The sequence below is a fragment of the Globicephala melas genome, chromosome 8, assembly GCF_963455315.2.
Source record: "Globicephala melas chromosome 8, mGloMel1.2, whole genome shotgun sequence".
In the NCBI taxonomy this organism is placed as follows: domain Eukaryota; kingdom Metazoa; phylum Chordata; class Mammalia; order Artiodactyla; family Delphinidae; genus Globicephala; species Globicephala melas.
In genome coordinates this window covers 6,834,878-6,856,367 of record NC_083321.1, presented here as the reverse complement: position 1 = coordinate 6,856,367, position 21,490 = coordinate 6,834,878, and the positions used below count along the sequence as shown (strand labels likewise).

Genomic DNA, 21,490 nt, shown 5'->3' with positions numbered 1-21,490 from the left:
CTCCAGGCCTCCCCAGAGGCCAGACAAGCCCCGGAGGGGAGATGGGGGCAAGCCTCTGGGCTTGGATGCATGAGACTCCCAGCGGCGTCAACACCCTCATTCTATGCCTGGCTTCCCCTCAACAGCACCTGGGACCTTCAGGGTTGTATGTAAAAGGCTTTCTCTTACAGAGGAAACGGAGAACCGCGATGCTGGGTCTAGGAGCTAAACCCGGTGTCAGGTTCCCTCCCCTCCCCCAAAGAAGCCTGAACATTTGCGAATGGTGGGTGCTAAGGCTTCCACACACACGCACAACACCCCACAGCTTCCTGAAACGAAGAGAAGAGGAGAGGACCTCAAAGTTGCGCACTTAGGCTTACCGGCTGCTCATCCCCATGCCTCCTGGACGCAACTCAACTGACACTCCTGGCAGATCAGACGTCCTGTTCAAACCGAGTATTTATCAAGGACCAGGCTTCTGTCCATTCACAAACCTAGCAGAGCGTTCACACTGGCAGACGGAACAGGCTGATGTGCTGCTCTATGGCAGTTCTTGTAACTCTGCGCCTGACACCTGCAGCGGCTCATTACCAAGCAGGCAGCCGGGCGGGCTGGCGATAAGGGCTCTAATCTAGGTGTGAACAGAGCGGTTAACGCCCCGGGGCAGGCTTCCCAGGGGAGGGAGAGTAAACACACACACACTCCCGTCCATGATAACGGATTTCAATAAAACCGGCAAAATCAGCCAGGTTCTACACTAATGCTTTCCAAGCTTTCATTCTCAATGATGTTGTAAAAGATGGAACTATAATTATCCCTATTTCACTGAGGTGAAAACTGAGGCTCAGAGCGTTAGTACTTTGCCCAAGGTCACACGCTTGTTGGAAGTCATCTGCTTGTGGGATGTTGGGACCACCTTCCCACTTGACAGCTGGAGAGTCAGGTTCTGAAACTGGCAAGTGGGTGCTGCCCACAGGTAAGGCTACCCGGGTTGGCCGCTGACCCTGCTCCTTCCTGCTCTGGTTAATTCGTGGGTGGCAGCAGGAGTCTGCCTCTCCCCAGTGTTGAGGCCAGTTGGCTCTGGCTCAGCGCACTGTGATCCTTCACGTTTCTTCTCCTTTCTGGGTCTCTCTTTCCCCAGCCTGTGAAATGGGGTCACCAGTACGTACCTCCCAGGGCTGCGGTCAGGAAGGGAGGCGGCCGGGGCAGGGCTCGCGAGGGCGGTACCAATTGCTGGTGGCTCCCTGCCCCGGCCCGCGCGCCCCCCACCCGGCCCACGCCTCCACACCGCCTCGGCGCGCAACAAGCGGGCGCTGCGGTCCAGGCGCCCCCGTCGCCCCTCTCTCTCCCTCCCGCGCGAGGCCCCGGAAGCCGGGCCGCCCCGCCCCCGCGCTCTCACCCCGGCCCCCGCCCCCCGCCGGAGCCCCGCCCGCCTTCCGACGGGGGTGCAGCTCCAGGAAACGGCGCGCTCGCCGCTCAGTGCTCCAGCGACACGACGCGCCCCGGACGACCCCGCCGACGCAGCCAGACCACCCAGCGGGCCCCAGCGGCGGCGGCGGCAAGAGCGGCTCCGGGTCCCGCGCCTCGGACCCCTCCCCACGGACGGGGCGGGCGGTGCCGATAGGAGCCCGGAGGCCATGGGGACCTGGGCCAGGCCAGCGATCGCGGGCCAGCGGGAGCCCCGGGTCTGAGGAACGGGCGGCGGAGGCGGCAGGGCCATGACCTCGGTGTGGAAGCGCTTGCAGCGCGTGGGCAAGCGGGCCGCCAAGTTCCAGTTTGTGGCCTGTTACCACGAGCTGGTGGTGGAGTGCACCAAGAAATGGTGAGTGGGAGGGAGGCCTGGGGCACTCCCCAGACTGGCGGGGACCCCATCCGGCCTTGGGGCCTGAGAATCCTGCCCCCAGTCCAGTGACCAAAGACGCCGCCTACCCCAGCTTAGGCCCTGGTGACCCGGGCACAGAGAAGTGCCGCTGCAGCTGTGGCATCCCCGGAGCTGAGGGTGTGGGCAGCCTTTGGGGAGCGGAGGGCAGGACTTGCGACCGGAGAATCTGTCTGGGCCCACACTTGCCTCAACTGCACTCAGGGCTGAGGGAAGGGAGGCCTCCTGGTTTTGGCCAGAGGGATGGTTCAAGGTGGCATCAGAAAAGGGAGCAAGTTTTGCCGGTCTTCGGGTGGAGGGGCTGGGACGGCAAACACCATGGCCCTAGTCCAGCTCAGAACAAGGATGTTGTTGCCCCTTCCTCCGCTGCCCATTTGTTGAACCAGAGGAACCACCCGCCCCTTCAGCCGGAGTGGGCGCTGGGAGGCTGGATCCGTCTCCACAATATCCTTAAAAGGGGAAACTGAGCGCTGGGAGGGATGAGGAGGGAGGCGGGGAGCAGCTTAAAAGGGCCTGAGGACTTAGGAGGTTGTGGGTCGTGGAGGAGAGAGCCTGGGGAAGGCAAGGTGGTGGGGTGCAGGGAGATAGGTGAGGGGGTGCAGGACCCCCCAGCCCAGACTGCCAAAGGACCCGGGGCATCTCGTTCACATTCCCCCCCCCGCAGCTGCCTGGGCCCCTGCGTCACAGCCTAAATATACGTGCTTGCTAGTGTCAGCTTCCCCTGGCTGGATTAGGGCACAGCTGTGGGGGCCTCAGCCGCCAGGCGGGGCTAAATTTAGGCTCCCAAGTGAAAGCACAGGAAGGGACCAGGGGGTCCAAAGGGAGGGGAGTGAGCAGGAGGCCTGGGGTCCTTTGGGCAGCTGTCATATCCCTGATGTTGCCTGGGCCAGCCAGAGGGTGGTTCACACCACTCAGCAAGGCCCAGAAAGGACGGGCCGGCTGGGGTAACACAGCACAGGGCTGGAACTTGAACTCTGGCCTATGGCTTCTGCCTTCTGCCACAGCATCCTGGGTGAAGACAGGGGGACGCTGGGCACGGTCCGGAGAGGTGGCTGAGGGTGTGGGCACTGTCAACATGTCTGAGTCACAGGCGGCGGGCAGGGCCTCCTGAGCTTTTTCGCCTGGAGCCCTGGCTAGGAAGCTGCCTCTGCCCAGGTCACGGCTCCCCAGGAGGGCGTGCCCAGCCTGAGTCAGGCTGCCTAGCCAGGCCCTGCCCTCCCTGGGCTCTCACTGTCTTCTTCCCCTTTCTGGGAAGTCCCCATGGCTGCCCTTAGCCATCGCCTGCAGTCTGGGGTCCAGGAGAGGCACTTGGCTCCAGGCTGGAGGGCTCTAGGCTCAGCTGTGTGCCCTTGCCTGGCCCCTAACGTCTCTGGGTCTCGGCATCCTCAGAGGCTGACAGGAGAGCCAGTTATCCTGGCTCGGCCTCCAGAGGGGCAGTGCGCTGGGTGAACCTGAGCGTCCTGGCAAGGGACAGGGTACAGGCAAGGAGGACTCTTACGTTGCCATCTGCCTGATGATCCTCTAACCATCCCCACCCTCCTGGGCAGCAGTCGGCCCCTCCAACGCAAAGGGGCCCTCTTCCTTCCAGGCCCAGCCACGTGTCTGGGACTCGGCCCCGCGCAGCTGACACTCTCGCTTTGTCTCTGTCTCCCCACATCTCTGCCTCTCCTCTGAGTCTGCCCTGGCATATGCTGTTTCGGCTTAGATGCCACCTTCTAGAAGTCTTCCCTGGTGCCCCTTGCGAGAATCGGGGGCCCTGCAAAGCAAAGGGCTGGGCGTGGAAGGTCCTGGGAGGGTATCGAATGACAAGCTGACCCTATGCCTCTCTGCCTACTTCCCAACCTCTGCCCTCCCCTCCCGACCTTACACCCACACCCCCATCCTGGGACCCTGGCACTTGCCATCCTCTCTGCCTGGAGCCTTCCTTCTCCAGACCCTCCTGACATGACCCATTCCCTGCCCCAGAAAGGTCTTGCCTCTCCTTTGCTTGGCTCTGCCCCCAAATTGGGCTGGGGTAATAGTATGCACTCTACAAATATTTGTGAGTGAATGGGCTTCTTTTACTCTGAGGCTGTCTCTCTGTGTCTCTGAGTCTGTGTTTCTTGCAGGGTACTTGTGTTTCTGTTTGGCTCTGTGTGTGCCTGTCTCTCTGTATGACTTTCTTCATACTTCCTGCTGACCCACAGGCCTTTGCCCTCTGGCCCAGGCCTCACCCTGCCTCAGCAGCCCCACCCTACTCCCTGTGGCCCCAGATAAGGGGCTGTCTGGGCCCTGTCCTGGGGGAGGGGGATGTGGGCAGAAGGGAGACTGGAGGAGATAGAAAGGCCGGGTGGGCCTGACTGAGTAGCCCCCTCTCCCCGCTCCGCCTCCCAGGCAACCGGATAAGCTGGTGGTAGTGTGGACCCGGCGGAACCGACGCATCTGCTCCAAGGTGAGGGAGGATGTCAGCTGGGGGTCCAGGTTGGGGGTGGGGCCAATTGGGGGGGGTAAGTGGGTCAGGGCTGAGGGGTGAGTGGAGTCAGGTTCAGGTTCAGATCAGAATCCATAGAAGGGAGAGAAAGATGGGGTCAAGGTTGGAGATAAGGGCAAGGGGTGAGGGGGAGAGTTAGGATTGGGGGGAGGACTCAGACTGCTCATTGTAGGCCCACAGCTGGCAGCCGGGCATCCAGAACCCATACCGGGGCACCGTGTTGTGGATGGTACCTGAGAATGTGGACATCTCTGTGACCCTATACAGGGTAAGTCTCTAGCCCTCCTGCACAGATGGGGATGAGCCAGTGATTGCAACCCTGGGCAGCCACAGGAGGCCCCTGGTGCGTTATCCATCCAAATAGAAAAGAACAGAGGGGTGAGACCAAGAATCATGGCAGGGGGCCTATTCAGTGTGAGTGGCCCAGGAGGTCTCCTTGGAGGAGGTAGCATTTAGCCACCACACGAAGAGAGCTGGGATCAGGAGAAGCCGGGAGCATACCTGCCAGGAGGGCTCAACATGTGTGAAGGCCCCACACAATCACCTCCGGAGCCAGCACAGGCTCTTCTCCCTGCCCTGTCCCCGCCGCAGCAGCCTCTGTACTCACCGGTGCCCCCTTTTCCCAGGACCCACACGTGGACCAGTATGAGGCCAAAGAGTGGACGTTTGTTATTGAGAATGTGAGTGGCTGGGGCGGGCTGGAGCCTGGGGTCTCGGGGACTCTGGGGCAGCACTGATGCTCCTTCTTCCTGCCCCCAGGAGTCCAAGGGGCAGCGGAAGGTGCTGGCCACAGCCGAGGTGGACCTGGCCCGCCATGCAGGGCCTGTGCCTGCCCAAGCCTCACTGCGGCTGCGGCTGAAGCCCAAGTCGGTGAAGGTGGTGCAGGCCGAGCTGAGCCTCACTCTCTCTGGGGTGCTGCTGCGGGAGGGCCGCGCCACGTGAGTGTCCAACTGCCCTCCTGGGCCCTAGTCTATAACCTCTGACCGTAGCCCTCACCCCTGATCTCTGACCCCCAGGGATGATGACATGCAGAGTCTTGCGAGCCTCATGAGCATGAAGCCTAGTGACGTGGGCAACTTGGAAGACTTTGCTGAGAGCGATGAGGAGGATGCTAATGGCCCAGGGGGCCCGGACGCGAGGGTTCGTGTCCTCCAGCCAGGTGGGCTCACAGCTGTGGACTGAGATCGCCAAGACCTAGGGAGGGTGGAGGATGACCCGGGCCAAAATCCACTTGCTCTTTTGGGGCAGGGCCAGCTTGTGCACGCCCAGTGGTCGGAGCGCACTATTGCCAGGTGGTCCCAACCTGCCCAGCAGCCCTGATTGTCCTGCAGAATGGGTTTCCAGTACCTCCCTGTGCCCCTGGCCCTCTCCTCACCCCTGCCCACGTACCTGCCCCGAGACAGCTGGGCCAAAAGCGCAGAGAGGGGCTGCAGTCCAGGCTTGCCACCCCTCACTACCCAACCTCGTCCCTCCCTTTTGCTTGTTAAGGCTTTTTTTTCCATCTGTCCTTGTTGGTCCTGTCTCTCTTTTCCTCTGCACCTGTGGGCCTGTCTCTTCTCGTAGGCCGGGGCGGTTCCCTGAGGCTGGGGCGTTTCCCAGGTAGGCCCAGCATTCTAGTTGTGGGGAGGGGGTCAGACCTGCAGGGCCCTTCCCTGGGCTGACCTGCCCCCAACGCCCCACCCCCAGATACTTCTCGGGAGCTGAAGACACTCTGTGAGGAGGAGGAAGAGGGCCGATTTCGGCCCCGGCAGGCAGGTGAGGCCCAGGCTGGGGTTGGGACGGTGGAGACTGGACCTCCAGTCACAGGGCCCAGGCCTCAGCATCCCCCTTCCTTCCCCCCAGCTGCCAGCCCTTCTAGTGCCGAGGATACCAGCCCAGCCCCTGTGAGTGCCCCTGCGCCCCCAGCCAGGGCCTGCCGGGGCCAGGGGTCAGAACCAGCTCCTGTAGCAGGGGGCCAGGTGGGGCCCAAGGCCCCAAGGCCCCCCGGAACCCCACCAGAGACAAGGTGAGCTTTGGGGTCAGCCCCAGCACCCCACCCTGTCTACTCTGAAGAAGTTGCACACCCCTTGCCAACCTGCCTTTCCAGGGTCCCAGCAATCTGAGAGGTGGGGGGCGCTGAGAGCGGGGGCCCAAACGAGCCCCTGCAACGCACCCTCCTGCTCTCTCCTCAGGTCCTCAAGACAGCCAGGCCAGGACGCGGCCCCCAGCCCGGCCCCTCGGCTCCGGAAAGGCTCTGATGCCCCCTGGCCCCCAGTCCCCCAAGGGAGAGATGAGGCCCCCAACGCCTCAGGGGCTCCCCCAACAGGCGTGAATTCTGCTGTGGAGACCCAGGCCTGGGCAAGCCCTCAGAAAGGGACAGAGGCCCAGGGAACCGGGCTGGGCCCAGGCATTGAGGACAGAGATTCCAGCAACTCTTTGGAAGGGCAGAAACCCAAGGTTGAAGAGGGGGGCATTGGGGACAGGCCAGAGGCTAGTGGGGTGGACACTGAGCATGGGTCAGGAGTCAGAGAGGTGAACAGTAAGAGGTCAGAGGTCAGAGCTGGGGAGGCTGAAGAGAGTTTAGAAGTTGGTCAGGTGGATGCTGAGCAGAGGTCAAAGGTGAGACATGTGGACACTAAGGGACCAGAGGCTACAGGGGTGACATCTGAGGCAAGATTCAAGGGAACTCCTGAGGCTCCTCCAAGGGGCTCTCAGGGGAGGACAGGGGTCAGGACCAGGGAAGAGGCTCCCACCATCCTGAGCCCACCCCCAGCGGAGCCGGCAGGGCAATCCAGGCATCTCAGTGACCTCAAGGGGGCCAGGGCTGCTGCGGGCCAGGAGAGAGAGGGTGCAGAGGTGAGGGGTGGAGCCCCTGGTGTTGGGGGGACAGGCCTGGAGCAGGGCCCCTCTGCTGGAGCAGCAAGCGCCAGGCCCCAGGTGAGCCAGTACCAGGGGGCCCCACCAGCAGCTGACCAGGGGGTGATGTCCAGGGATATGAGGGTCCGGGAAGTAGAAACTGGGGATTTGAGGGACCTGGGAACAGAAACTGGTGTGACAGAATCAGAGTTATTGGGGACCCAGAGAACAGAAGTGGGTGGGTCAGGGTTCCCCGAGATAGAGACTGAGACAGCAGAAGTGGAGATACTGGGGACCCAGGAGACAGAGGCAGTGAGATCAGGGGTCCTGGAGTCAGAGGCTGCTGAGATGGCAGAGTCTGAGGAACTAGGGACCCAGAAAACAGAAGTCAGCGTTTTAGGGGTCCCAGGGGCAGAGGCCGGGATGGCAGAGTGTGAGGTACTGGGGACCCAGGAGACAGAGGCTGTGGGTACAGGAGTTCTGGGGACGAAGACTAGGATATCAGAGATTGAGATACTAGGGATCCAGGAGATATCTGGGGGTTCACGGGTACTGAAGATAGAAGCTGATACAGCAGAATCTGAAATATTGGGGGCCCAGGAGACAGAGATGGGGTGTTCAGGGGTCTCAGAGATAAAATTTAAGATAACAGGGATGCAGGAGACAGAGTTATGGGGTTCTGAGGTCCCAGGGATCGAGACTGAGACGGCAGAAGCTGAGATACTGGAGACCCAGGAGATGGCAGCTGGGGGTTCACGGGTCCCAGGGATGGAGACTGAGACACTGGGGACCCAGGAGACAGAGGTTGGGGGTTCAGGGGCCCCAGGGACAGAGACTGAGACATTGGGGACCCAGGAGACAGAGGTAGGGGGTTCAGGGGCCCCAGGGAGAGAGACTGAGACATTGGGGACCCAGGAGACAGAGGTAGGGGGTTCAGGGGCCCCAGGGACAGAGACTGAGACATTGGGGACCCAGGAGACAGAGGTGGAAGATTCGCAGTTCTCAGGGCCAGAGGCTAGAATGGCAAAGGCTCAGACTTCTGGGGCCCAGAGGGCAGAGACTGGACTCTGGGAGACCCTCAGATATGAGGCTTTAGGGGCCCCAGTCACAAAGCATGGAATTTTAGGGTCCCAGGGAGCAGAGGCAGAAACTATAGTTTTGAGGGGCCAGGAGGTGGAGGCTGGGACTTTGAGAGTTTCAGAGGCCATGTCTGGGGTTTGGGGGGCCGAGGAAGCAGAGACGGAGGTTTCGGGGGCTTCAGAGAACCAATCTGGTATTTTTGAGGCCCAGGAAGCAGAGGCTGGGGTCTCAGGAACCGAGAAGGGAAAAGAAGCTGAGGGAAACCTCCCAGAGGCCAGCCTGATGGAGGCGCAGGTGGCCAGTGGGGCAGGGGCTGGGGTGCCCAGGCCCTCGGGGGCCTTTTCCCCAGAGGAGCCTGAAGAGGACAGGAGGCTGCCGGGCAGCCAGGTAGGGATGGGGGCCGCCGAGGGCCCAGTCTGCTGCTTCCCACTAACCTGGGCTGAGCTAACGGCGGCTCTGCATGGACCCACCTGGCCGACTGGGGTGGGGTGGGACAGGAGCTCAGCTTCAAGGAGCCCCTCACCCCCTCCTCTCCGAGGGTGCCCTGGCTCCCCCGCCCTGTCTTCCCTGGGTTGCATGGAGCGGGATGCCCCGAAAGCTGAGTTTCTGGGCTGACCTTGAGGTGTGGCTGCTGGGGGGCCTCTGATATCGCCTGGGGGCCACTGACCTTTTAGGTGACCTTGGTAGATAACACTGGAGCTGGAAACCCTTTTGCCTGACCCTAAGGCCCTGGCCAGTGGTCCGTGGTGACTCCTGCAAACCCAGAGCTGGAGCTGTTTTGTGCCCGAGGGGCAGAGGGCACAAGTCCCACGTCCACATTCCCTAAGCCCATCCCTGTGTCCCCAGGCACCACCCGCCCCGGTCAGCTTCAGTCAGTCCCTGCTGGAGTGGTGCCAGGAAGTCACCGCCGGCTACCGTGGCGTCCGCATCACCAACTTCACGACATCCTGGCGCAACGGCTTGGCCTTCTGTGCCATCCTGCACCGATTCCACCCGGACAAGATGTGAGCTGCCAGAGGGAGTGGAAATGAATGGGGGAGGCTGCCAGGAGGGGAGGGTGGTGTGAATCCAGCCTCTGATCAGTGCTCTCTCTGCAGCGACTTTGCCTCCCTGGACCCACTCAACATCAAACAGAACAACAAGCAGGTGAGACAGGGTGGGAGTGGTGCCTGGAGGGAAGGAGGATCCAGAGCCAGGCCTAAGCTAAGATTAAGTTCCTTGTCCCCTCTGTGTGTAGGAGAGGAATCTGTGGGCTTCATGGCCCCAGCTGTGGCTTTTGGAAGTTCTGCCACTTAGTTACCCTTTTGGTCTTTATAGTTTTCGTTTTCCTGAGTTTAGCTTTGTTTTTTTTAAGCATATTTCCACCAGATGGTTTTTCCCAAAAGCACCCCGTTTGGTGTGCAGTTGCTGGGTAACGCAGGGGCGGGCCATGTTGCTAGATTTCCCCCAATAGGAAGGTGAAGGCGTTGTTGGCAAACCCAGGCGTGCCAGTCGCAGGGACCTCCTCGTCGTTCCGGGGCGGGGCGGCAGGGTCGCTGGCTGACCCGCCGCCGATGACCCGAACGAACGCACCGTCCCTAGGCCTTTGATGGCTTCGCGGCCCTGGGCGTGTCGCGGCTTCTGGAGCCGGCGGACATGGTGCTGCTGTCGGTGCCCGACAAGCTCATCGTCATGACGTACCTGTGCCAGATCCGCGCCTTCTGCACGGGGCAGGAGCTGCAGCTGGTGCAGCTGGAGGGCGGCGGCGGCGCCGGCACGTACCGCGTGGCCAGCTCCCAGTCGAGCCCGCCCGACGAACTGGACACCGGCGGCCTGGCGCAGCGGCTGCGCGAGCACTGGGCCCAGGAGCCCCAGGAGGCCGGGACCCGCGCGGACGGGACGGCCCCCGAGGCGGCCTCCAAGGACCGCGGGGCCGAGGCGGCCTCCAAGGACCGCGGGGCCGAGGCGGCCTCCAAGGACCGCGGGGCCGAGGCCGCCCAGGAGCCGCGCTCCGTGGAGGCCCCGGCAGACGGCCCTGGAGCCCGGGCATCCGTGCCCCCGACAGAGGGGCTGGTGAACGGGATGGAGGCGCCGGGCGCCGCGGGCGGCGTGAGGCTGCGGCGGCCGTCGGTCAACGCGGAGGCCGGGCCCGTGCCCCCGCCCCGCGCGCACGGCTCCTTCTCCCACGTGCGCGACGCTGACCTGCTGAAGAAGAGGCGCTCGCGGCTGCGGAACAGCAGCTCCTTCTCGGGGGACGACCCGGACTCGGGAGCCGCGGGAGCTGCTGGAGCGGCGGCGGTGAGTGCCCTCCAGCGGCGCGGGGGTCGGGGGAGCAGGGCAGATCAGGGGCGGGTCTTGAGGGACCCCAAGGGCAGGGCTGGCGCGGGGCGGGGGGCGGTGGCTTCAGGGCGGCCGGCCTCTGCAAGATGCGGGTAGGCGTCTGATTTGAGGCAACGGTGCTGCGGAAGTCCCGCTCGAGGACGAGATAGCTCTGCCAACTCCTCAGCGGGGGCGCCAGTGCCCAGGCCGGCGACCCGGCGCCAATTTTTTTTTTAAAATGAATTTGTCTATTTATTTATTTTTGGCTGAGTTGGGTCTTTGTTGCTGCGCGTGGGAGCAGTGCGCGGGCTTCTCATTGCGGTGGCTTCTCCTGCTGCGGAGCACGGACTTCAGTAGTTGTGGCTCGCGCGCTCTAGAGCGCAGGCTCAGTAGTTGTGGTGCACGGGCTTAGTTGCTACGTGGCACGTGGGATCTTCCTGGACCTGGGCTCGAACCTGTGTGCCCTACCCTGGCAGGTGGATTCTTAACCACTGCGCCACCAGGGAAGTCCTGCCGCTGGCTTTTGCTGCCAGCCTTGGCCAAGATGCAGGCTAGTGATTTTTAACGCACGGCAACCAGTTAGTGGAATCAGGCTGTAGCAGGAAGTTCCTAGAAGGTTCCGTGTAGTCAGCGCTCTTTATGGACTGTTAAGTGGGTTGGGGCGTTTCTTTCCCTGCTGGTGGCGCGGGGTCTACCGGCAGCCACCACTTTCCTGTAAGCTGGGAACAGGGTTTCTATACTCAAGGGAGCTCTCCAGGGCCTTCCAACCCCAAGATACTCTGACTCGGATCCTTAACTCCAGACACTGGAAACCAGTTTCCTCTCTTCTCTGATAATGTAAAGTTGGAGATGGGAGACTCTGCTGGGTGCCCATGTTCCCCCATCCCTTGCAGGTCTCAGGTCAGCCTCCCAGGGTGTCTCAGCCTCTCAGGGTGTCTCCCTAAAGAGGAGATGGTTCCAGAGAGGGCAGGGATTTGCTCAAGGACTCACAGCCACTGAAGTCCCGGCCATGGGCTTTCCAGCAGCACCGTCCTGGACAGCAGGGGCAGCTCTGTCAGGCTGCTTCAAGCCTTCAGCTGTCCAGGCATGACCCCTAAGTTCTAAGGAAAAGAGGGAATAAATTGGGAGAGGCTTTTTGGAAGAAGCAGCCACTTGAGCCAGGCTGATAAGACGGGCAGCTTTTCCCAGGTGAAGAATTGGAGGGCTGGTTCTCAAGAGGTGGGACCTCACAAGTAAAAATGTGGCAGCAGGAAAGCTCAGGTCTCATTTAGGGAACTGCCAGCCACCTCCCTTAAGGTCCGCAGGCGGTGATGAGGCTGGCCTGGAGAGCAGGACCCCTGAGTGCAGGGTCAGAGGTGCAGCATTGAGCCTATGAATGAGAAACAGGAAGGGCATTAGAGGCACCCATAGGAACTGTGCTCTTCTGGCCTGTGTTGGCCTCTGGCCAAAGCTGCCTTAATGTGTCTCAATGGCTCTTTATATGTTAAAACAGGAGGCTCCATCTTTCTGGGCCCAAGTCCCAGCATCTGGTCCTTCCAAGCCAGGCCCCCCTCCAACCCTTGTCCCACAGGAGATATATGACCCATGGGGCTGGAGGGGATGCTTCCTCATTGGCCACTCCCATCCCCCATCCCCCATGCGTACAGTAGGAGGACGTAGGGCCTGCCCCTGGCCTTGCGAGCTCCCAGAGACCTGGATGGGATGAAGTCAGTCGCCTTGAAGCTGGGGCAGGGCTGAAGCAATGCCATGAGGAGGGCAGGGTGCCTCTGCTGTGGCCCAGCAAGGCTTCCTGGAGGAGGGGCCACACATGAGGGTGTAGAAAGGGGAATTTGGGTCAGACATGAGGAAGCGTTGGAATTCCCATCAAGGCTGCCATGAGTAAGCTTAGTTGCTGCTGAGGTTGGGGCTTCTCCACTCCTGCATCCGCCTGCCCTATTGGTTGAGCACTTGCTTCATGCCTGGTCTGCCCCCTCAACCCCTCAGCAACTGCTCCTTCTAGGAAGGAACAGTTACCCCCTTTTGCAGGTGGGAATGTTGAGGCTCAGGGATATGAAAAGATAAAGGGAGTTGATACTGGTGTGAACCCCGGTTCCGACACTGAACTCTAAAATGGCGCCCTCTACTGGGCCCAGCACTATGAACTGGCTGTGTGACCTTGGACGAGCCACTTAATCTCTCTGTGCTCTTTTCCTGAGGATGAGAAGTAAAGACATGAAAGCTTTTTGCAAAGTGGCATTGAGGTACTCCTGCAGGGTGTTGTCAAAAGAGGGGAACTGTGAGGGACTTCCCTGGCAGTCCAGTAGTTAAGAATCCGCACTTCCACTGCAGGGGGCCCGGGTTCGATCCCTGATTGGGGAACTAAGATCCCACATGCCGCACGGTGCAGCCGAAACAAACAAACAGACAAACAAGCAAACAACAAAAAAGAGGGGTACCCCAACCTGAGTGTACTCTGTTAAAAAATTTTCTTTTAAAAAGGGGGGGGACTGTTTTTCCCCAGATGTCTTTCTGGAGCCCTGTGTCCTTTACGTACAAGGACACAGGCCCAGTGCGTGTGACTGGGCCAGAGGCAAACAGCAAATTGGTGGCCAAGCTTGGGAACAAACTTTTGGATTAGACAGCCCTAGGCCTGGGCCGGCCCTGTTTGAGTGTCATTTCTGACCCTCTGTTTCCTCATCTGTAAAGTGGGGATGGTAACCTTCCCCGCCTCACAGTGTTCTTGGGAAAACTAAATGAGTCGATGCACGTACAGCACCCAACACACAAATAGATGCTTAATGCATAGATGCTTAATCAGCCGTTACAGTTAACCGGTGCGCCCTGAGTGCATTCTCTGGACCCCAACCTGTCTGCAGGGGCCGCTGCTGCTTAGGGAGACAGGCGTAACCCACAGCTGTGACGAGGGAGGCCCTGGGGGCTAGGGTGGGAGTCGGGGAGGCTTCAGGAGGCCTGATAGTTAGGGAGGGAGGAAGAAAGCCCTGTGAAGGGGCCCCTGGAGGAGGTGGGGCCGAGCTGGGTCAGGAAGGTTGAGTTGGCGTCCAGCTGCCCAAGACAGAGCCCGCTCCAGGCTGAGGAAACAATTTGGGGAAGCGAAAGTCCACCACTGGGCCCGGAGGGTGGCATCTGGGTGGGGCCCGGGGCAGTAGGAGTTGAGGCTGGATCTGCCACCAGGCCGTGGCAACGAGGCTGGGAGCTGAGAGGGGGTGTGAAGAGAGTGACACCATCGGGGGCGAAGGTTTAGGGAGACCCTTCAGTTGTGGCTTGAGGGTAAAGTCAGCAGGCAGGGCGTGGGGGGAGGCTGGTGAAGAGGCCGCCACCTACCCAGGCCAGAGAGGAGGGCCCCTGAGCAGGGGACGTCCAGGGCTGCCTCTCAGAGTTGCAGGGTGGGGTGGACTCAACACTTTCAGAGTTGCAGGGTGGGGGTGGCTCAATACTTTCTCCCCACCTCGCGACCTGGAAAGGTGGCCAGAGCAGGAGCCATCAAGGGGGCCTGGCTATTAGCTGAGCTGAAACTTGGGGGCCCCCAGGGCTGACAGTGCCAGCAAGTTGCCAGGGGCGGGGCACATGAGGGGCCAGCGCTGCCCTTCCCGGCTGAAATTGGTAGGTGCAGCTGCCTGTTCTGTTCCAAGTGTTATTCGGCGGGCACAGCATTCTCTAGGTGTGGGGACTGAGAAGGTGGGAGGGTGCCCCGTTTGGCCAGGAGACGGAGGTACTGGTTGCCACGTCAGCTCAGCTCAGTGTCACTGAGCGGGGCCCTGGCCATGATGGGGATGCTGGCACTAGGTGACAGAGTCTGAGGTGACCTGAGGGAGATTCATGGGGGAGGGGGCAGAAGGGGGAAGGAGAGGCCCCAGCTGGGCCCCTCACAGCCTTTCACCCCCGACTCAGAAAAGCCCTGTGAGGCCCCAGGAACGAGGACTGCGAGGCTCGGCCAATGGGAGGGGACTGGCCCAGGACCACAGGGCCAGGCGTGGTGAAGGCCTTTGCTCTAGGAGGTGCTTCCCCAGAAGGGATGGGCGTGGAGTTCTGTGCATGCAGGACCTCCAAGCTGCAGGGCCTGGAACTGAGGTCCCCCCTCCCCTGTGTGAGTGGGGCTCCGGCTGGCCCCAGGGCGGGCTGTTGGGGAGCCCCTCCAAGCCCTTACTGGCCTCCTCCTCCACAGGAAGTCGTGAGCCCTGACCCCAGCCCTGCCCCACAGCAGGCCCCTGGTGAGTAGTTTTGAAGGGGTGGCGACTCAGCTGAACTCAGGCTGCTCACAGATCCTGAGCTGGGGACCTTCTGGGGACAGATGTCAGTTGGGGGTGCCTTAGCCTGGTATCTGTCCACAGGTGGGAGTCCCCCATCGGAGGAGCTACCCCCAAGCCCAGCAGAGGAGGCTGGGCTGGTAAGGAGGGCTGAGGTGGGAGGAGTGATGGGTGGGCTTCCTAGGCAGGGCTTGGGCTCAGCCCACCCTGTCCCTTGCCCCCGCTTTCCACCCCAGCAACGGTTCCAGGACACAAGTCAGTATGTGTGCGCAGAGCTACAGGCCCTGGAGCAGGAACAGAGGCAGATAGATGGGCGGGCGGCCGAGGTGGAGACGCAGCTGAGGAGCCTCATGGAATCAGGTGGGGCGGGCATCTGGAGTCCACACCCCAGCACGTGCCACCACGGCTACCCCACCCTGCAGCTCTTTCTGACCCTGGGAGGAGTGGGAGGAGACAAGGCTGGGGTCATCTCCCCATTTACAGCCGGGCACCCTGAGGCCCCCCGGCCGGGAAGCAGCTTGCTGGAGGCGCACAGCTCAGGTTTCTGAGATGCCACAAGGGAGCAGACACCATCCCCCACCCCCAGCCTCCCTGCTGCTGACACAGGGGTCAGTGGCAGGCCTGGTGACTGCCCTGGCCCGATTCAGGTGCCAACAGGCTGCAGGAGGAGGTACTGATCCAGGAGTGGTTCACACTGGTCAACAAGAAGAACGCTCTCATCCGGAGGCAGGACCAGCTGCAGCTGCTGTGAGTGTTGGTGCTTCCCTGTCCAGGCCCCACCCCTGCCCACCCAGGGCCGGCAGAGCAGATGGAATCTTAACTACTCTAATTAGAACTGTTCACTGCTCCCTTCTTTCTCTGAATTTTTTTTTTGAAGAAATTGCTCAACCATCTTAATTTTTTCCATAATTTCCTGTATAAAATGTATACTTCTTAAATTGGTACTGTTTTTATGAATAAGAAAATCGAGGCCCAAAGAAAAATGTGGCAGGTCAGTGCTGAGTGCCCCAGTTGGACCCTGTTCCTTTACAGGAAGGAACACTGAGCCTGAGAGACAGCTGAGCTGCTTTCCTGAGTGGGCTCAGGAGCAGTTCTGGGCTTCATGGCCTTTATAGCCCTGCGTGGTGGAAGTGGTTTTGCCTCCCTTTTACATCTTGGGTCATTTTTCAGAATAATTTTAGTCCAATACTTGCTGCTTATGAATAATATCCATCTGAATAATCCTTCTGGGTTTCTTATTTGTTGAAAAGGGGGTGGGATGAGGGGAGGAGACGATATAAACTCCCAGCAGCTGGGGAACAGTTGAAACAAGAGGGACTTCCCTAGCGGTCCAGTGGTTAGGACTCCGTGCTTCCACTGGAGCGGGCCGGGCCGGGGTCTGATCCCTGTTGAGGGAACTAAGATCCCGCATGCTGCCCAAAAACCAAAAACAGAAGAGATGATTCCAAGCTGGGACTAGGGTATAGCTCTGACCTCCGTCCAGCCATCTATGGGAACTGGCGGTGAGGTGGGGGGCGGGGGTGCCAGGGAGCGGTCCGAACCCTGGGCGCTCCCTGCCATTCCTCTCTCCCTGACCTGGCACCCCCCCCCCCCCCCAGCATCGAAGAGCAGGACTTAGAGCGGAGGTTCGAGCTGCTGAGCCGGGAGCTACGGGCCATGTTGGCCATTGAAGGTGGGAGATGGGGCCCGGGGGCCGGGGACCAGGACCGGGCAGGGGCTGGCGCCTCCTGACCCTCAGCCTCCTCTGTCCTCAGACCGGTTGAAAACGGCCGCGCAGCACCACCGGGAGCAGCTCCTGCTGGAGGAGCTGGTGTCGCTGGTGAACCAGCGCGACGAGCTGGTCCGGAACCTGGACCAGAAGGAGCGGACGTGAGTGGGGCCGGGATGCGCTGGGAGCTGGGAGGCTCCAGGGGGGCTCTCGGAGGCGTGCTCGGTCTGGACCCCGGGGGTGGCCTGCCTGTGGGGCCCGACGCTGGGGCTGACTTGAACCCGTTCCCTCCCAGAGCCCTGGAGGAGGACGAGCGCCTGGAGCGCGGCCTGGAGCAGCGGCGCCGCAAGCTGAGCCGGCAGCTGAGCCGGCGCGAACTCTGTGTGCTGAGCTGAGGCCGCGAGGGCCCGGACGTTTTCGCCCCTCCCGGTCCGTCCAGACCGCAGCTTTTCTCCCCGTCGCGCCCGGTCGCCGCTTCGGGCCTGCGCTCCGGAGGACCGGACCCTCCCCGATGCCGCGCGTGGCCAGTAGGGGCCGTCGTCACCCTTTACCAGGAGGGGACGCGCGGCCCTTCAGGCCCCGACGGACAGGGGCGGCTGGGCGGCCGCGCCGCCCGGGCGTATTTATTAGTCCGTGTGAGTGTGTGTGCGTGTGTTCGTGGTGGGCTGGGGGGTCCCAGGCACGCCCCCCAGAGCCCCTCCCCGAGGGCAGGACCCGGCCGGCCAGCACCGAGGGAGAGGGACGGCTCTTGAACTGCCACATCCCCGCCCTCCCCCTTCTTCCTGTTCCTCGCGAGCAATAAAGTTAGAAAAGGCCAAGCCAGTGCTCCGGGGCTTTCTCAGGACGACTGGGGCTTTCAATAGACGGAAGGGGGTGGGGTCTCGGCGGATAAGATTGTCTGCGATCCTTACTGGGGCTGTGTGGAGTTGAGGTTCTCAGATGCTGGAGGAGGCGAGACCAGAGGCTTGAACTCTGCCTTCGAAGGGTGATGGGGTTTGGGTTGTTGATCACTGTAGGGAAGTCCCATTTCGAAAGGAGACGAAAACAGTCGGCGGTGTTGCCCGTTTTATTTTTTATTAACACATTCCCTGAGGTCCTCACATCCATCCCTTCCCCTCCCACCCCCAGAGGCTTCCCCAGCCACTCCCGATGGCTTCCTCCTCAGGCTTCTCCACCTGAAAGGAGCTCAACTCCATCACTGACATCTGTCAGCAAGCTGGGGCCCGTTCTGGGGCTGCTGCTGAGGGTGGCAGGGTGCTCAGAGCCAGTTCATCCTGGCCTAGGATGCCACCTTCGTCCTCAGCGTTCAGAGGGCCCCTGGACCTGAAGAACTTCACCATGGCACGGACCTGGGGCAGCTCCAAGAATGTCTCCACGGTCAGCAGCATGGCCAGGAGCCCCAGGAGCAAGTACCCTGGGGAGGAGAGGTTACTAGGGCAGCGCTCAGGGTGCTGAGGATGCTCCCCACTCCCCTCCCAGCAAGTGACCAGCCCTCACAATTCTCTTAGCACTTCGAACTAAACCTCCCACACCCTGCCCTGGGGCAGGGTCCTTCCAACCCGTGAGGCTCAGCCTCCCCAGTGGCTTATGGGAGTTGTAGTCCAGGCTCCTCTTCCCTCCTCTCCTCCCTGTCACGCTCCTTGGCAGCTGGACTCACCCAGAAGTGCGAACTGGCCAAGGTAGTAGAACACTGGATGCAGGCCATTGTCATGGCCAGGCAGCAGTTCCCCCAGGCCGATGGTGCTGAGTGAGCTGAAGCAGAAGTAGATGGCCTCCAGCAGGCTGCAGTCGCCCAGCAGACCCCACAGCACCAGTGCTGGCAGCAGCACGAAGATACCAGCCACTAGCAGGCCCAGCCCAGATGCCTGCAGTAGCGCAGCCCTGGCCGGCGTCAGCTGCCAATGGATGGCTACCCAGGCACCCGGGCGGCTGAGCAGAGGCAGCAGGCAGTGGCGCAGTGCAGCCACAAGTGCTAAGGAGGCTGGCAGCCCCAGGGCCGTGTAGACCACACAGAAGGCCTTTCCACCTGCCGATAGTGGGGCCATGTGGCCATAACCTGGAGAGGAGAGAGACAAGGGTAATGAGCACCTGAGTGGGATGCCTGCCAGGTACCCACTTCCTCCAGCCTCCCTCCGGTAGAAGGCTGCCCTCTGGTGGCTGAGATTGCTGGAACTGTTCAGGCAGGGGCTCTGTCTGGCTCTGCTCTTCATTCACTTGGGGTCTTACTCAAGTCCCTTAACCTCTCCGGGCCACTCTTTTATTTTCTGGAACAAGAAAGGATTAAAAGAGACAGTCCCCTCAGGCCTCTTGTAGCTGGGACAGTTCTGAGAGCTGCTGTCCTACCCCAAGGCAGCCTGGCTTCCTGAGAGATTCCTCCCCTCTGCCCTTGACTCCCACTTCCAAACCCACCAGGTGAAATGTTACCCCTTCTTTCATTCCCCAAAGGTATATCAAGTTATCCTGGGTGCCAGGCCTTGTGCTGGAATCAGAGTCTGCCCAGGCTCCAGTGGGGAAGGCAGGCAGGAAAAACAATCAGGACACCTGACACGAAGGGCTGCAAAAGAGGCAGCGCACATGAGAGAAGGCATTCAAGGCTGGAAAAGTGTGTGCAAAGGCAGGGAGAGGTGAAAGATCGGGGCATGCTGGGGGAACAGGGTCGGCTGGTCCAGGGCTGTAAACACAAATACCTAGAGGAGTCAGAAGTAAGACAAAAGGGAGTGGTGGGGACTGGGGTGGGCTGGAGAGCATGTGCTCTGCCCCCAGGGCAGGCCCTGTTCTACTCCACAAGGATTCTGGCTCAGTGCAAATAGGTTTCCCAATTTTTCCAAAAGAAGATAGAAAATGGGGCTTCCCTGGTGGCTCAATGGTTAAGAGTCCTCCTGCCAATGCAGGGGACACAGGTTTGAGCCCTGGTCTGGGAAGATCCCACATGCTGCGGAGCAACTAAGCCCATGCACCACAACTACTGAGCCTGTGCTCTAGAGCCCGTGAGCCAGAGCTACTGAGCCCACGTGCCACAACTACTGAAGCTCACACGCCTAGAGCCCGTGCTCTGCAGCAAGAGAAGCCACCGCAGTGAGAAGCCTGCGCCCCACAATGAAGAGTAGCCCCCGCTCGCTGCAATTAGAGAAAGCCTGCGCACGGCCAACGAAGATCCAACGCAGCCAAAAATAAATAAATTTTTTAAAAAGATGGAAAATGGCCTTTAAAAAATATTCAGACACTTTGCAGGACAAATCCCTCCAGGGCTGTGGGTCCCATTGCTTTATTCCTCTGGGCCTTCACACATGCTGTTCCCTCTGCCAGGAATTCCTTCGTGTCTATCTCTGTGCCCTCTTGCCTTGACTACCATCTCATGGGGACTTCCTCCCCCGGGAGCCTTCCCTCACACTCCTTCTGGGATGGTGGTCCTGTATCCCTTGGGTTCACTCCATTTCCCTCCATCCAAGAATCCATCCCATAATTCATGTTCCCAGTCTTGCCTCAGGCCCGTAGGGTCTGGGCACCTCTCCTGGGTCTCAAAGGGTGCCTGGGGGTGGGACTGAGGAGCCCACACCCCTTCTGGCAGTTGAAGTTGAGGCACTAGTTGGGGTGTGTTGGTGTGGGGAGCCCCAGCTGTGATGACAGGCCTAATAAGGCCTGGGCTCTGTCTAGCACTTTGGGGCTGGGGGAAGGGCTGCACCCCCAGGGACCCCAGGTAGCAATGGCCTCAAGCGCCCCTTCCTGCCCGGCCTCCTGGCGGCCTTACCTGTGGTGGTGAGGAGGCTGGCAGTGAAGAGTAGGGCTGAGGGCAGATCCCAGTTCCCGGCCTGGGAGCCATTGCCCAGGCTGGAAACCCCGTGGGCCTGGGCTGCCAGGGCGGTGCCCAGCAGCTCTTCCAGTGCCCTGGGTGGCAGGCAGGCCCTGTACTCCGCCTGGAAAGTGGCCAGCTCGGCCCTGAGGTTGGCCTGGAGCTGGAGTGCTGGAGGCCCCTCCAGGGCCTGGAGCACTGCAGCCCCAAGTCCCAGGGCTAGCAGGTGGGCCACAACCAGTAGCCCGTATCGGGGCCAGGGCCTCAGAGCCCCCATGGTGTGCCGCCCAGAGTCCATCAGAGGTGCCCTGGGAGCCGACTGCTCCACCACAGGCACCTGGGAGGGGCCGGGCAGGGTGGGGCTGGGAGGAGGTGCAGCGTGGGTGGCTGGCGAGGGAGGGAAGCCTGGGAGAGCAGCTGGGGTGAGTGGGGCTGGGAGGGTGAGGCGAGGAGGTGAGCTGGATAACTCCTCCCCATTTCTGGGGCAAGAAGTTTTTTGCCCAGTTCGCCAAAGCTGGGTGGTCGGGTGGTGGGTGGTCCGGGGCGGGATGGAGGAAGGCGAGACCCCGAGAGGTAACTTGACCGGCTCCCAGTCACACCGTGGTGGTTTATTCAGGGATGAGCTCACTCAGTCACAGACCCCATTCACCCGCTCAGCAGGTGCCCGGACCCAGAGGACGTTAGGGGAGAGGACAGACCAGGTCCCTGCCCTCCTGGTGTTCCCACAAGAAGCCTGTTGGCAAGGACGCAGGACAAGTTCACATCATCACAAGCTCCCTGAAGGAAACGCCCCGGGTGTTGGGGGAGAGTTCCGGGGGAGCATCACCTGGAACGCTCCTCTGAGGAGCGGCATTTCAGCTGGGGAAGAGAAGAGGCCAGGCCAGGTGGGAAAGAGCTAGGGTGGTGAGAAAAACAGAGGCCTGCTGGGGTGGGGCGGAGTTGGGGGTCAGGACACAGGGCCTTGAGGACATGTGGCTCAGGGGACCTATGGAGGGGGCTAGTGCAGGCATCCCGGATGGAAAGGTGGCGGCCTGGGCTGTGGAGTGGGAGAGGGCAGGTGGGGCAGGGTGGCGAGGCGAGGACAGGAGTGGAGGATGCCCGGAGCTCCCTGGACAGATGATGCTCCCTCCACTCTCAGTGCTTCCTGAGAACCCTTCATGCCCAGCCCTCCTGAGTCCCCACCCTGGTAAACACTGGAGTCACAGTA

At 61.1% G+C, this 21,490-nt stretch overlaps 2 protein-coding genes across 6 annotated transcripts; one reads left to right on the top strand and one right to left on the bottom strand.

Moving 5' to 3' along the window:
- Window positions 1-1,469: 1,469 nt before the first annotated feature.
- EHBP1L1 (EH domain binding protein 1 like 1) lies at window positions 1,470-17,311 on the top strand. 5 transcript variants are annotated; one of them, XM_030833595.2, is made up of 20 exons: window positions 1,470-1,801; window positions 4,232-4,289; window positions 4,501-4,596; window positions 4,955-5,008; window positions 5,088-5,266; window positions 5,345-5,487; window positions 6,015-6,083; window positions 6,171-6,333; window positions 6,500-7,244; window positions 8,448-8,630; window positions 9,090-9,247; window positions 9,341-9,389; window positions 9,825-10,520; window positions 14,704-14,749; window positions 14,870-14,925; window positions 15,022-15,145; window positions 15,433-15,532; window positions 16,384-16,457; window positions 16,540-16,654; window positions 16,789-17,311. In XM_030833595.2, the coding sequence occupies exons 1-20, from the start codon at window positions 1,698-1,700 to the stop codon at window positions 16,886-16,888; spliced, it is 3,312 nt and encodes a 1,103-aa protein (XP_030689455.2). In that variant the 5' UTR covers window positions 1,470-1,697; the 3' UTR covers window positions 16,889-17,311. The 5 variants fall into 5 exon arrangements, with proteins under 5 accessions (XP_030689455.2, XP_030689458.2, XP_030689451.2 ...); XM_030833598.2 differs by lacking the exon at window positions 8,448-8,630 and having other exon boundaries at window positions 6,500-6,764; XM_030833591.2 differs by having other exon boundaries at window positions 6,500-8,630.
- A 328-nt stretch (window positions 17,312-17,639) lies between these two features.
- Window positions 17,640-20,581, bottom strand: KCNK7 (potassium two pore domain channel subfamily K member 7). Its single transcript, XM_030833611.2, has 3 exons — window positions 20,242-20,581; window positions 18,151-18,549; window positions 17,640-17,907 (listed from the first exon to the last, which is right to left on the bottom strand). The coding sequence occupies exons 1-3, from the start codon at window positions 20,579-20,581 to the stop codon at window positions 17,702-17,704; spliced, it is 945 nt and encodes a 314-aa protein (XP_030689471.2). The 3' UTR covers window positions 17,640-17,701.
- Between the last annotated feature and the right edge of the window lie 909 nt (window positions 20,582-21,490).

Excerpts from the sequence above, each read along its gene's own strand:
- KCNK7 (XM_030833611.2), bottom strand. The coding sequence starts at position 20,581 with ATGGACTCTGGGCGGCACACCATGGGGGCTCTGAGGCCCTGGCCCCGA. Across the intron at positions 18,550-20,241 it reads CAGCCTCCTCACCACCACAG|GTTATGGCCACATGGCCCCA; the intron begins GTAAGGCCGCCA and ends TCTCCTCTCCAG. Across the intron at positions 17,908-18,150 it reads TGGCCAGTTCGCACTTCTGG|GGTACTTGCTCCTGGGGCTC; the intron begins GTGAGTCCAGCT and ends TCTCCTCCCCAG.
- EHBP1L1 (XM_030833591.2), top strand. The coding sequence starts at position 1,698 with ATGACCTCGGTGTGGAAGCGCTTGCAGCGCGTGGGCAAGCGGGCCGCC. Across the intron at positions 6,084-6,170 it reads ATTTCGGCCCCGGCAGGCAG|CTGCCAGCCCTTCTAGTGCC; the intron begins GTGAGGCCCAGG and ends CCTTCCCCCCAG. Across the intron at positions 15,146-15,432 it reads GAGGAGCCTCATGGAATCAG|GTGCCAACAGGCTGCAGGAG; the intron begins GTGGGGCGGGCA and ends GGCCCGATTCAG.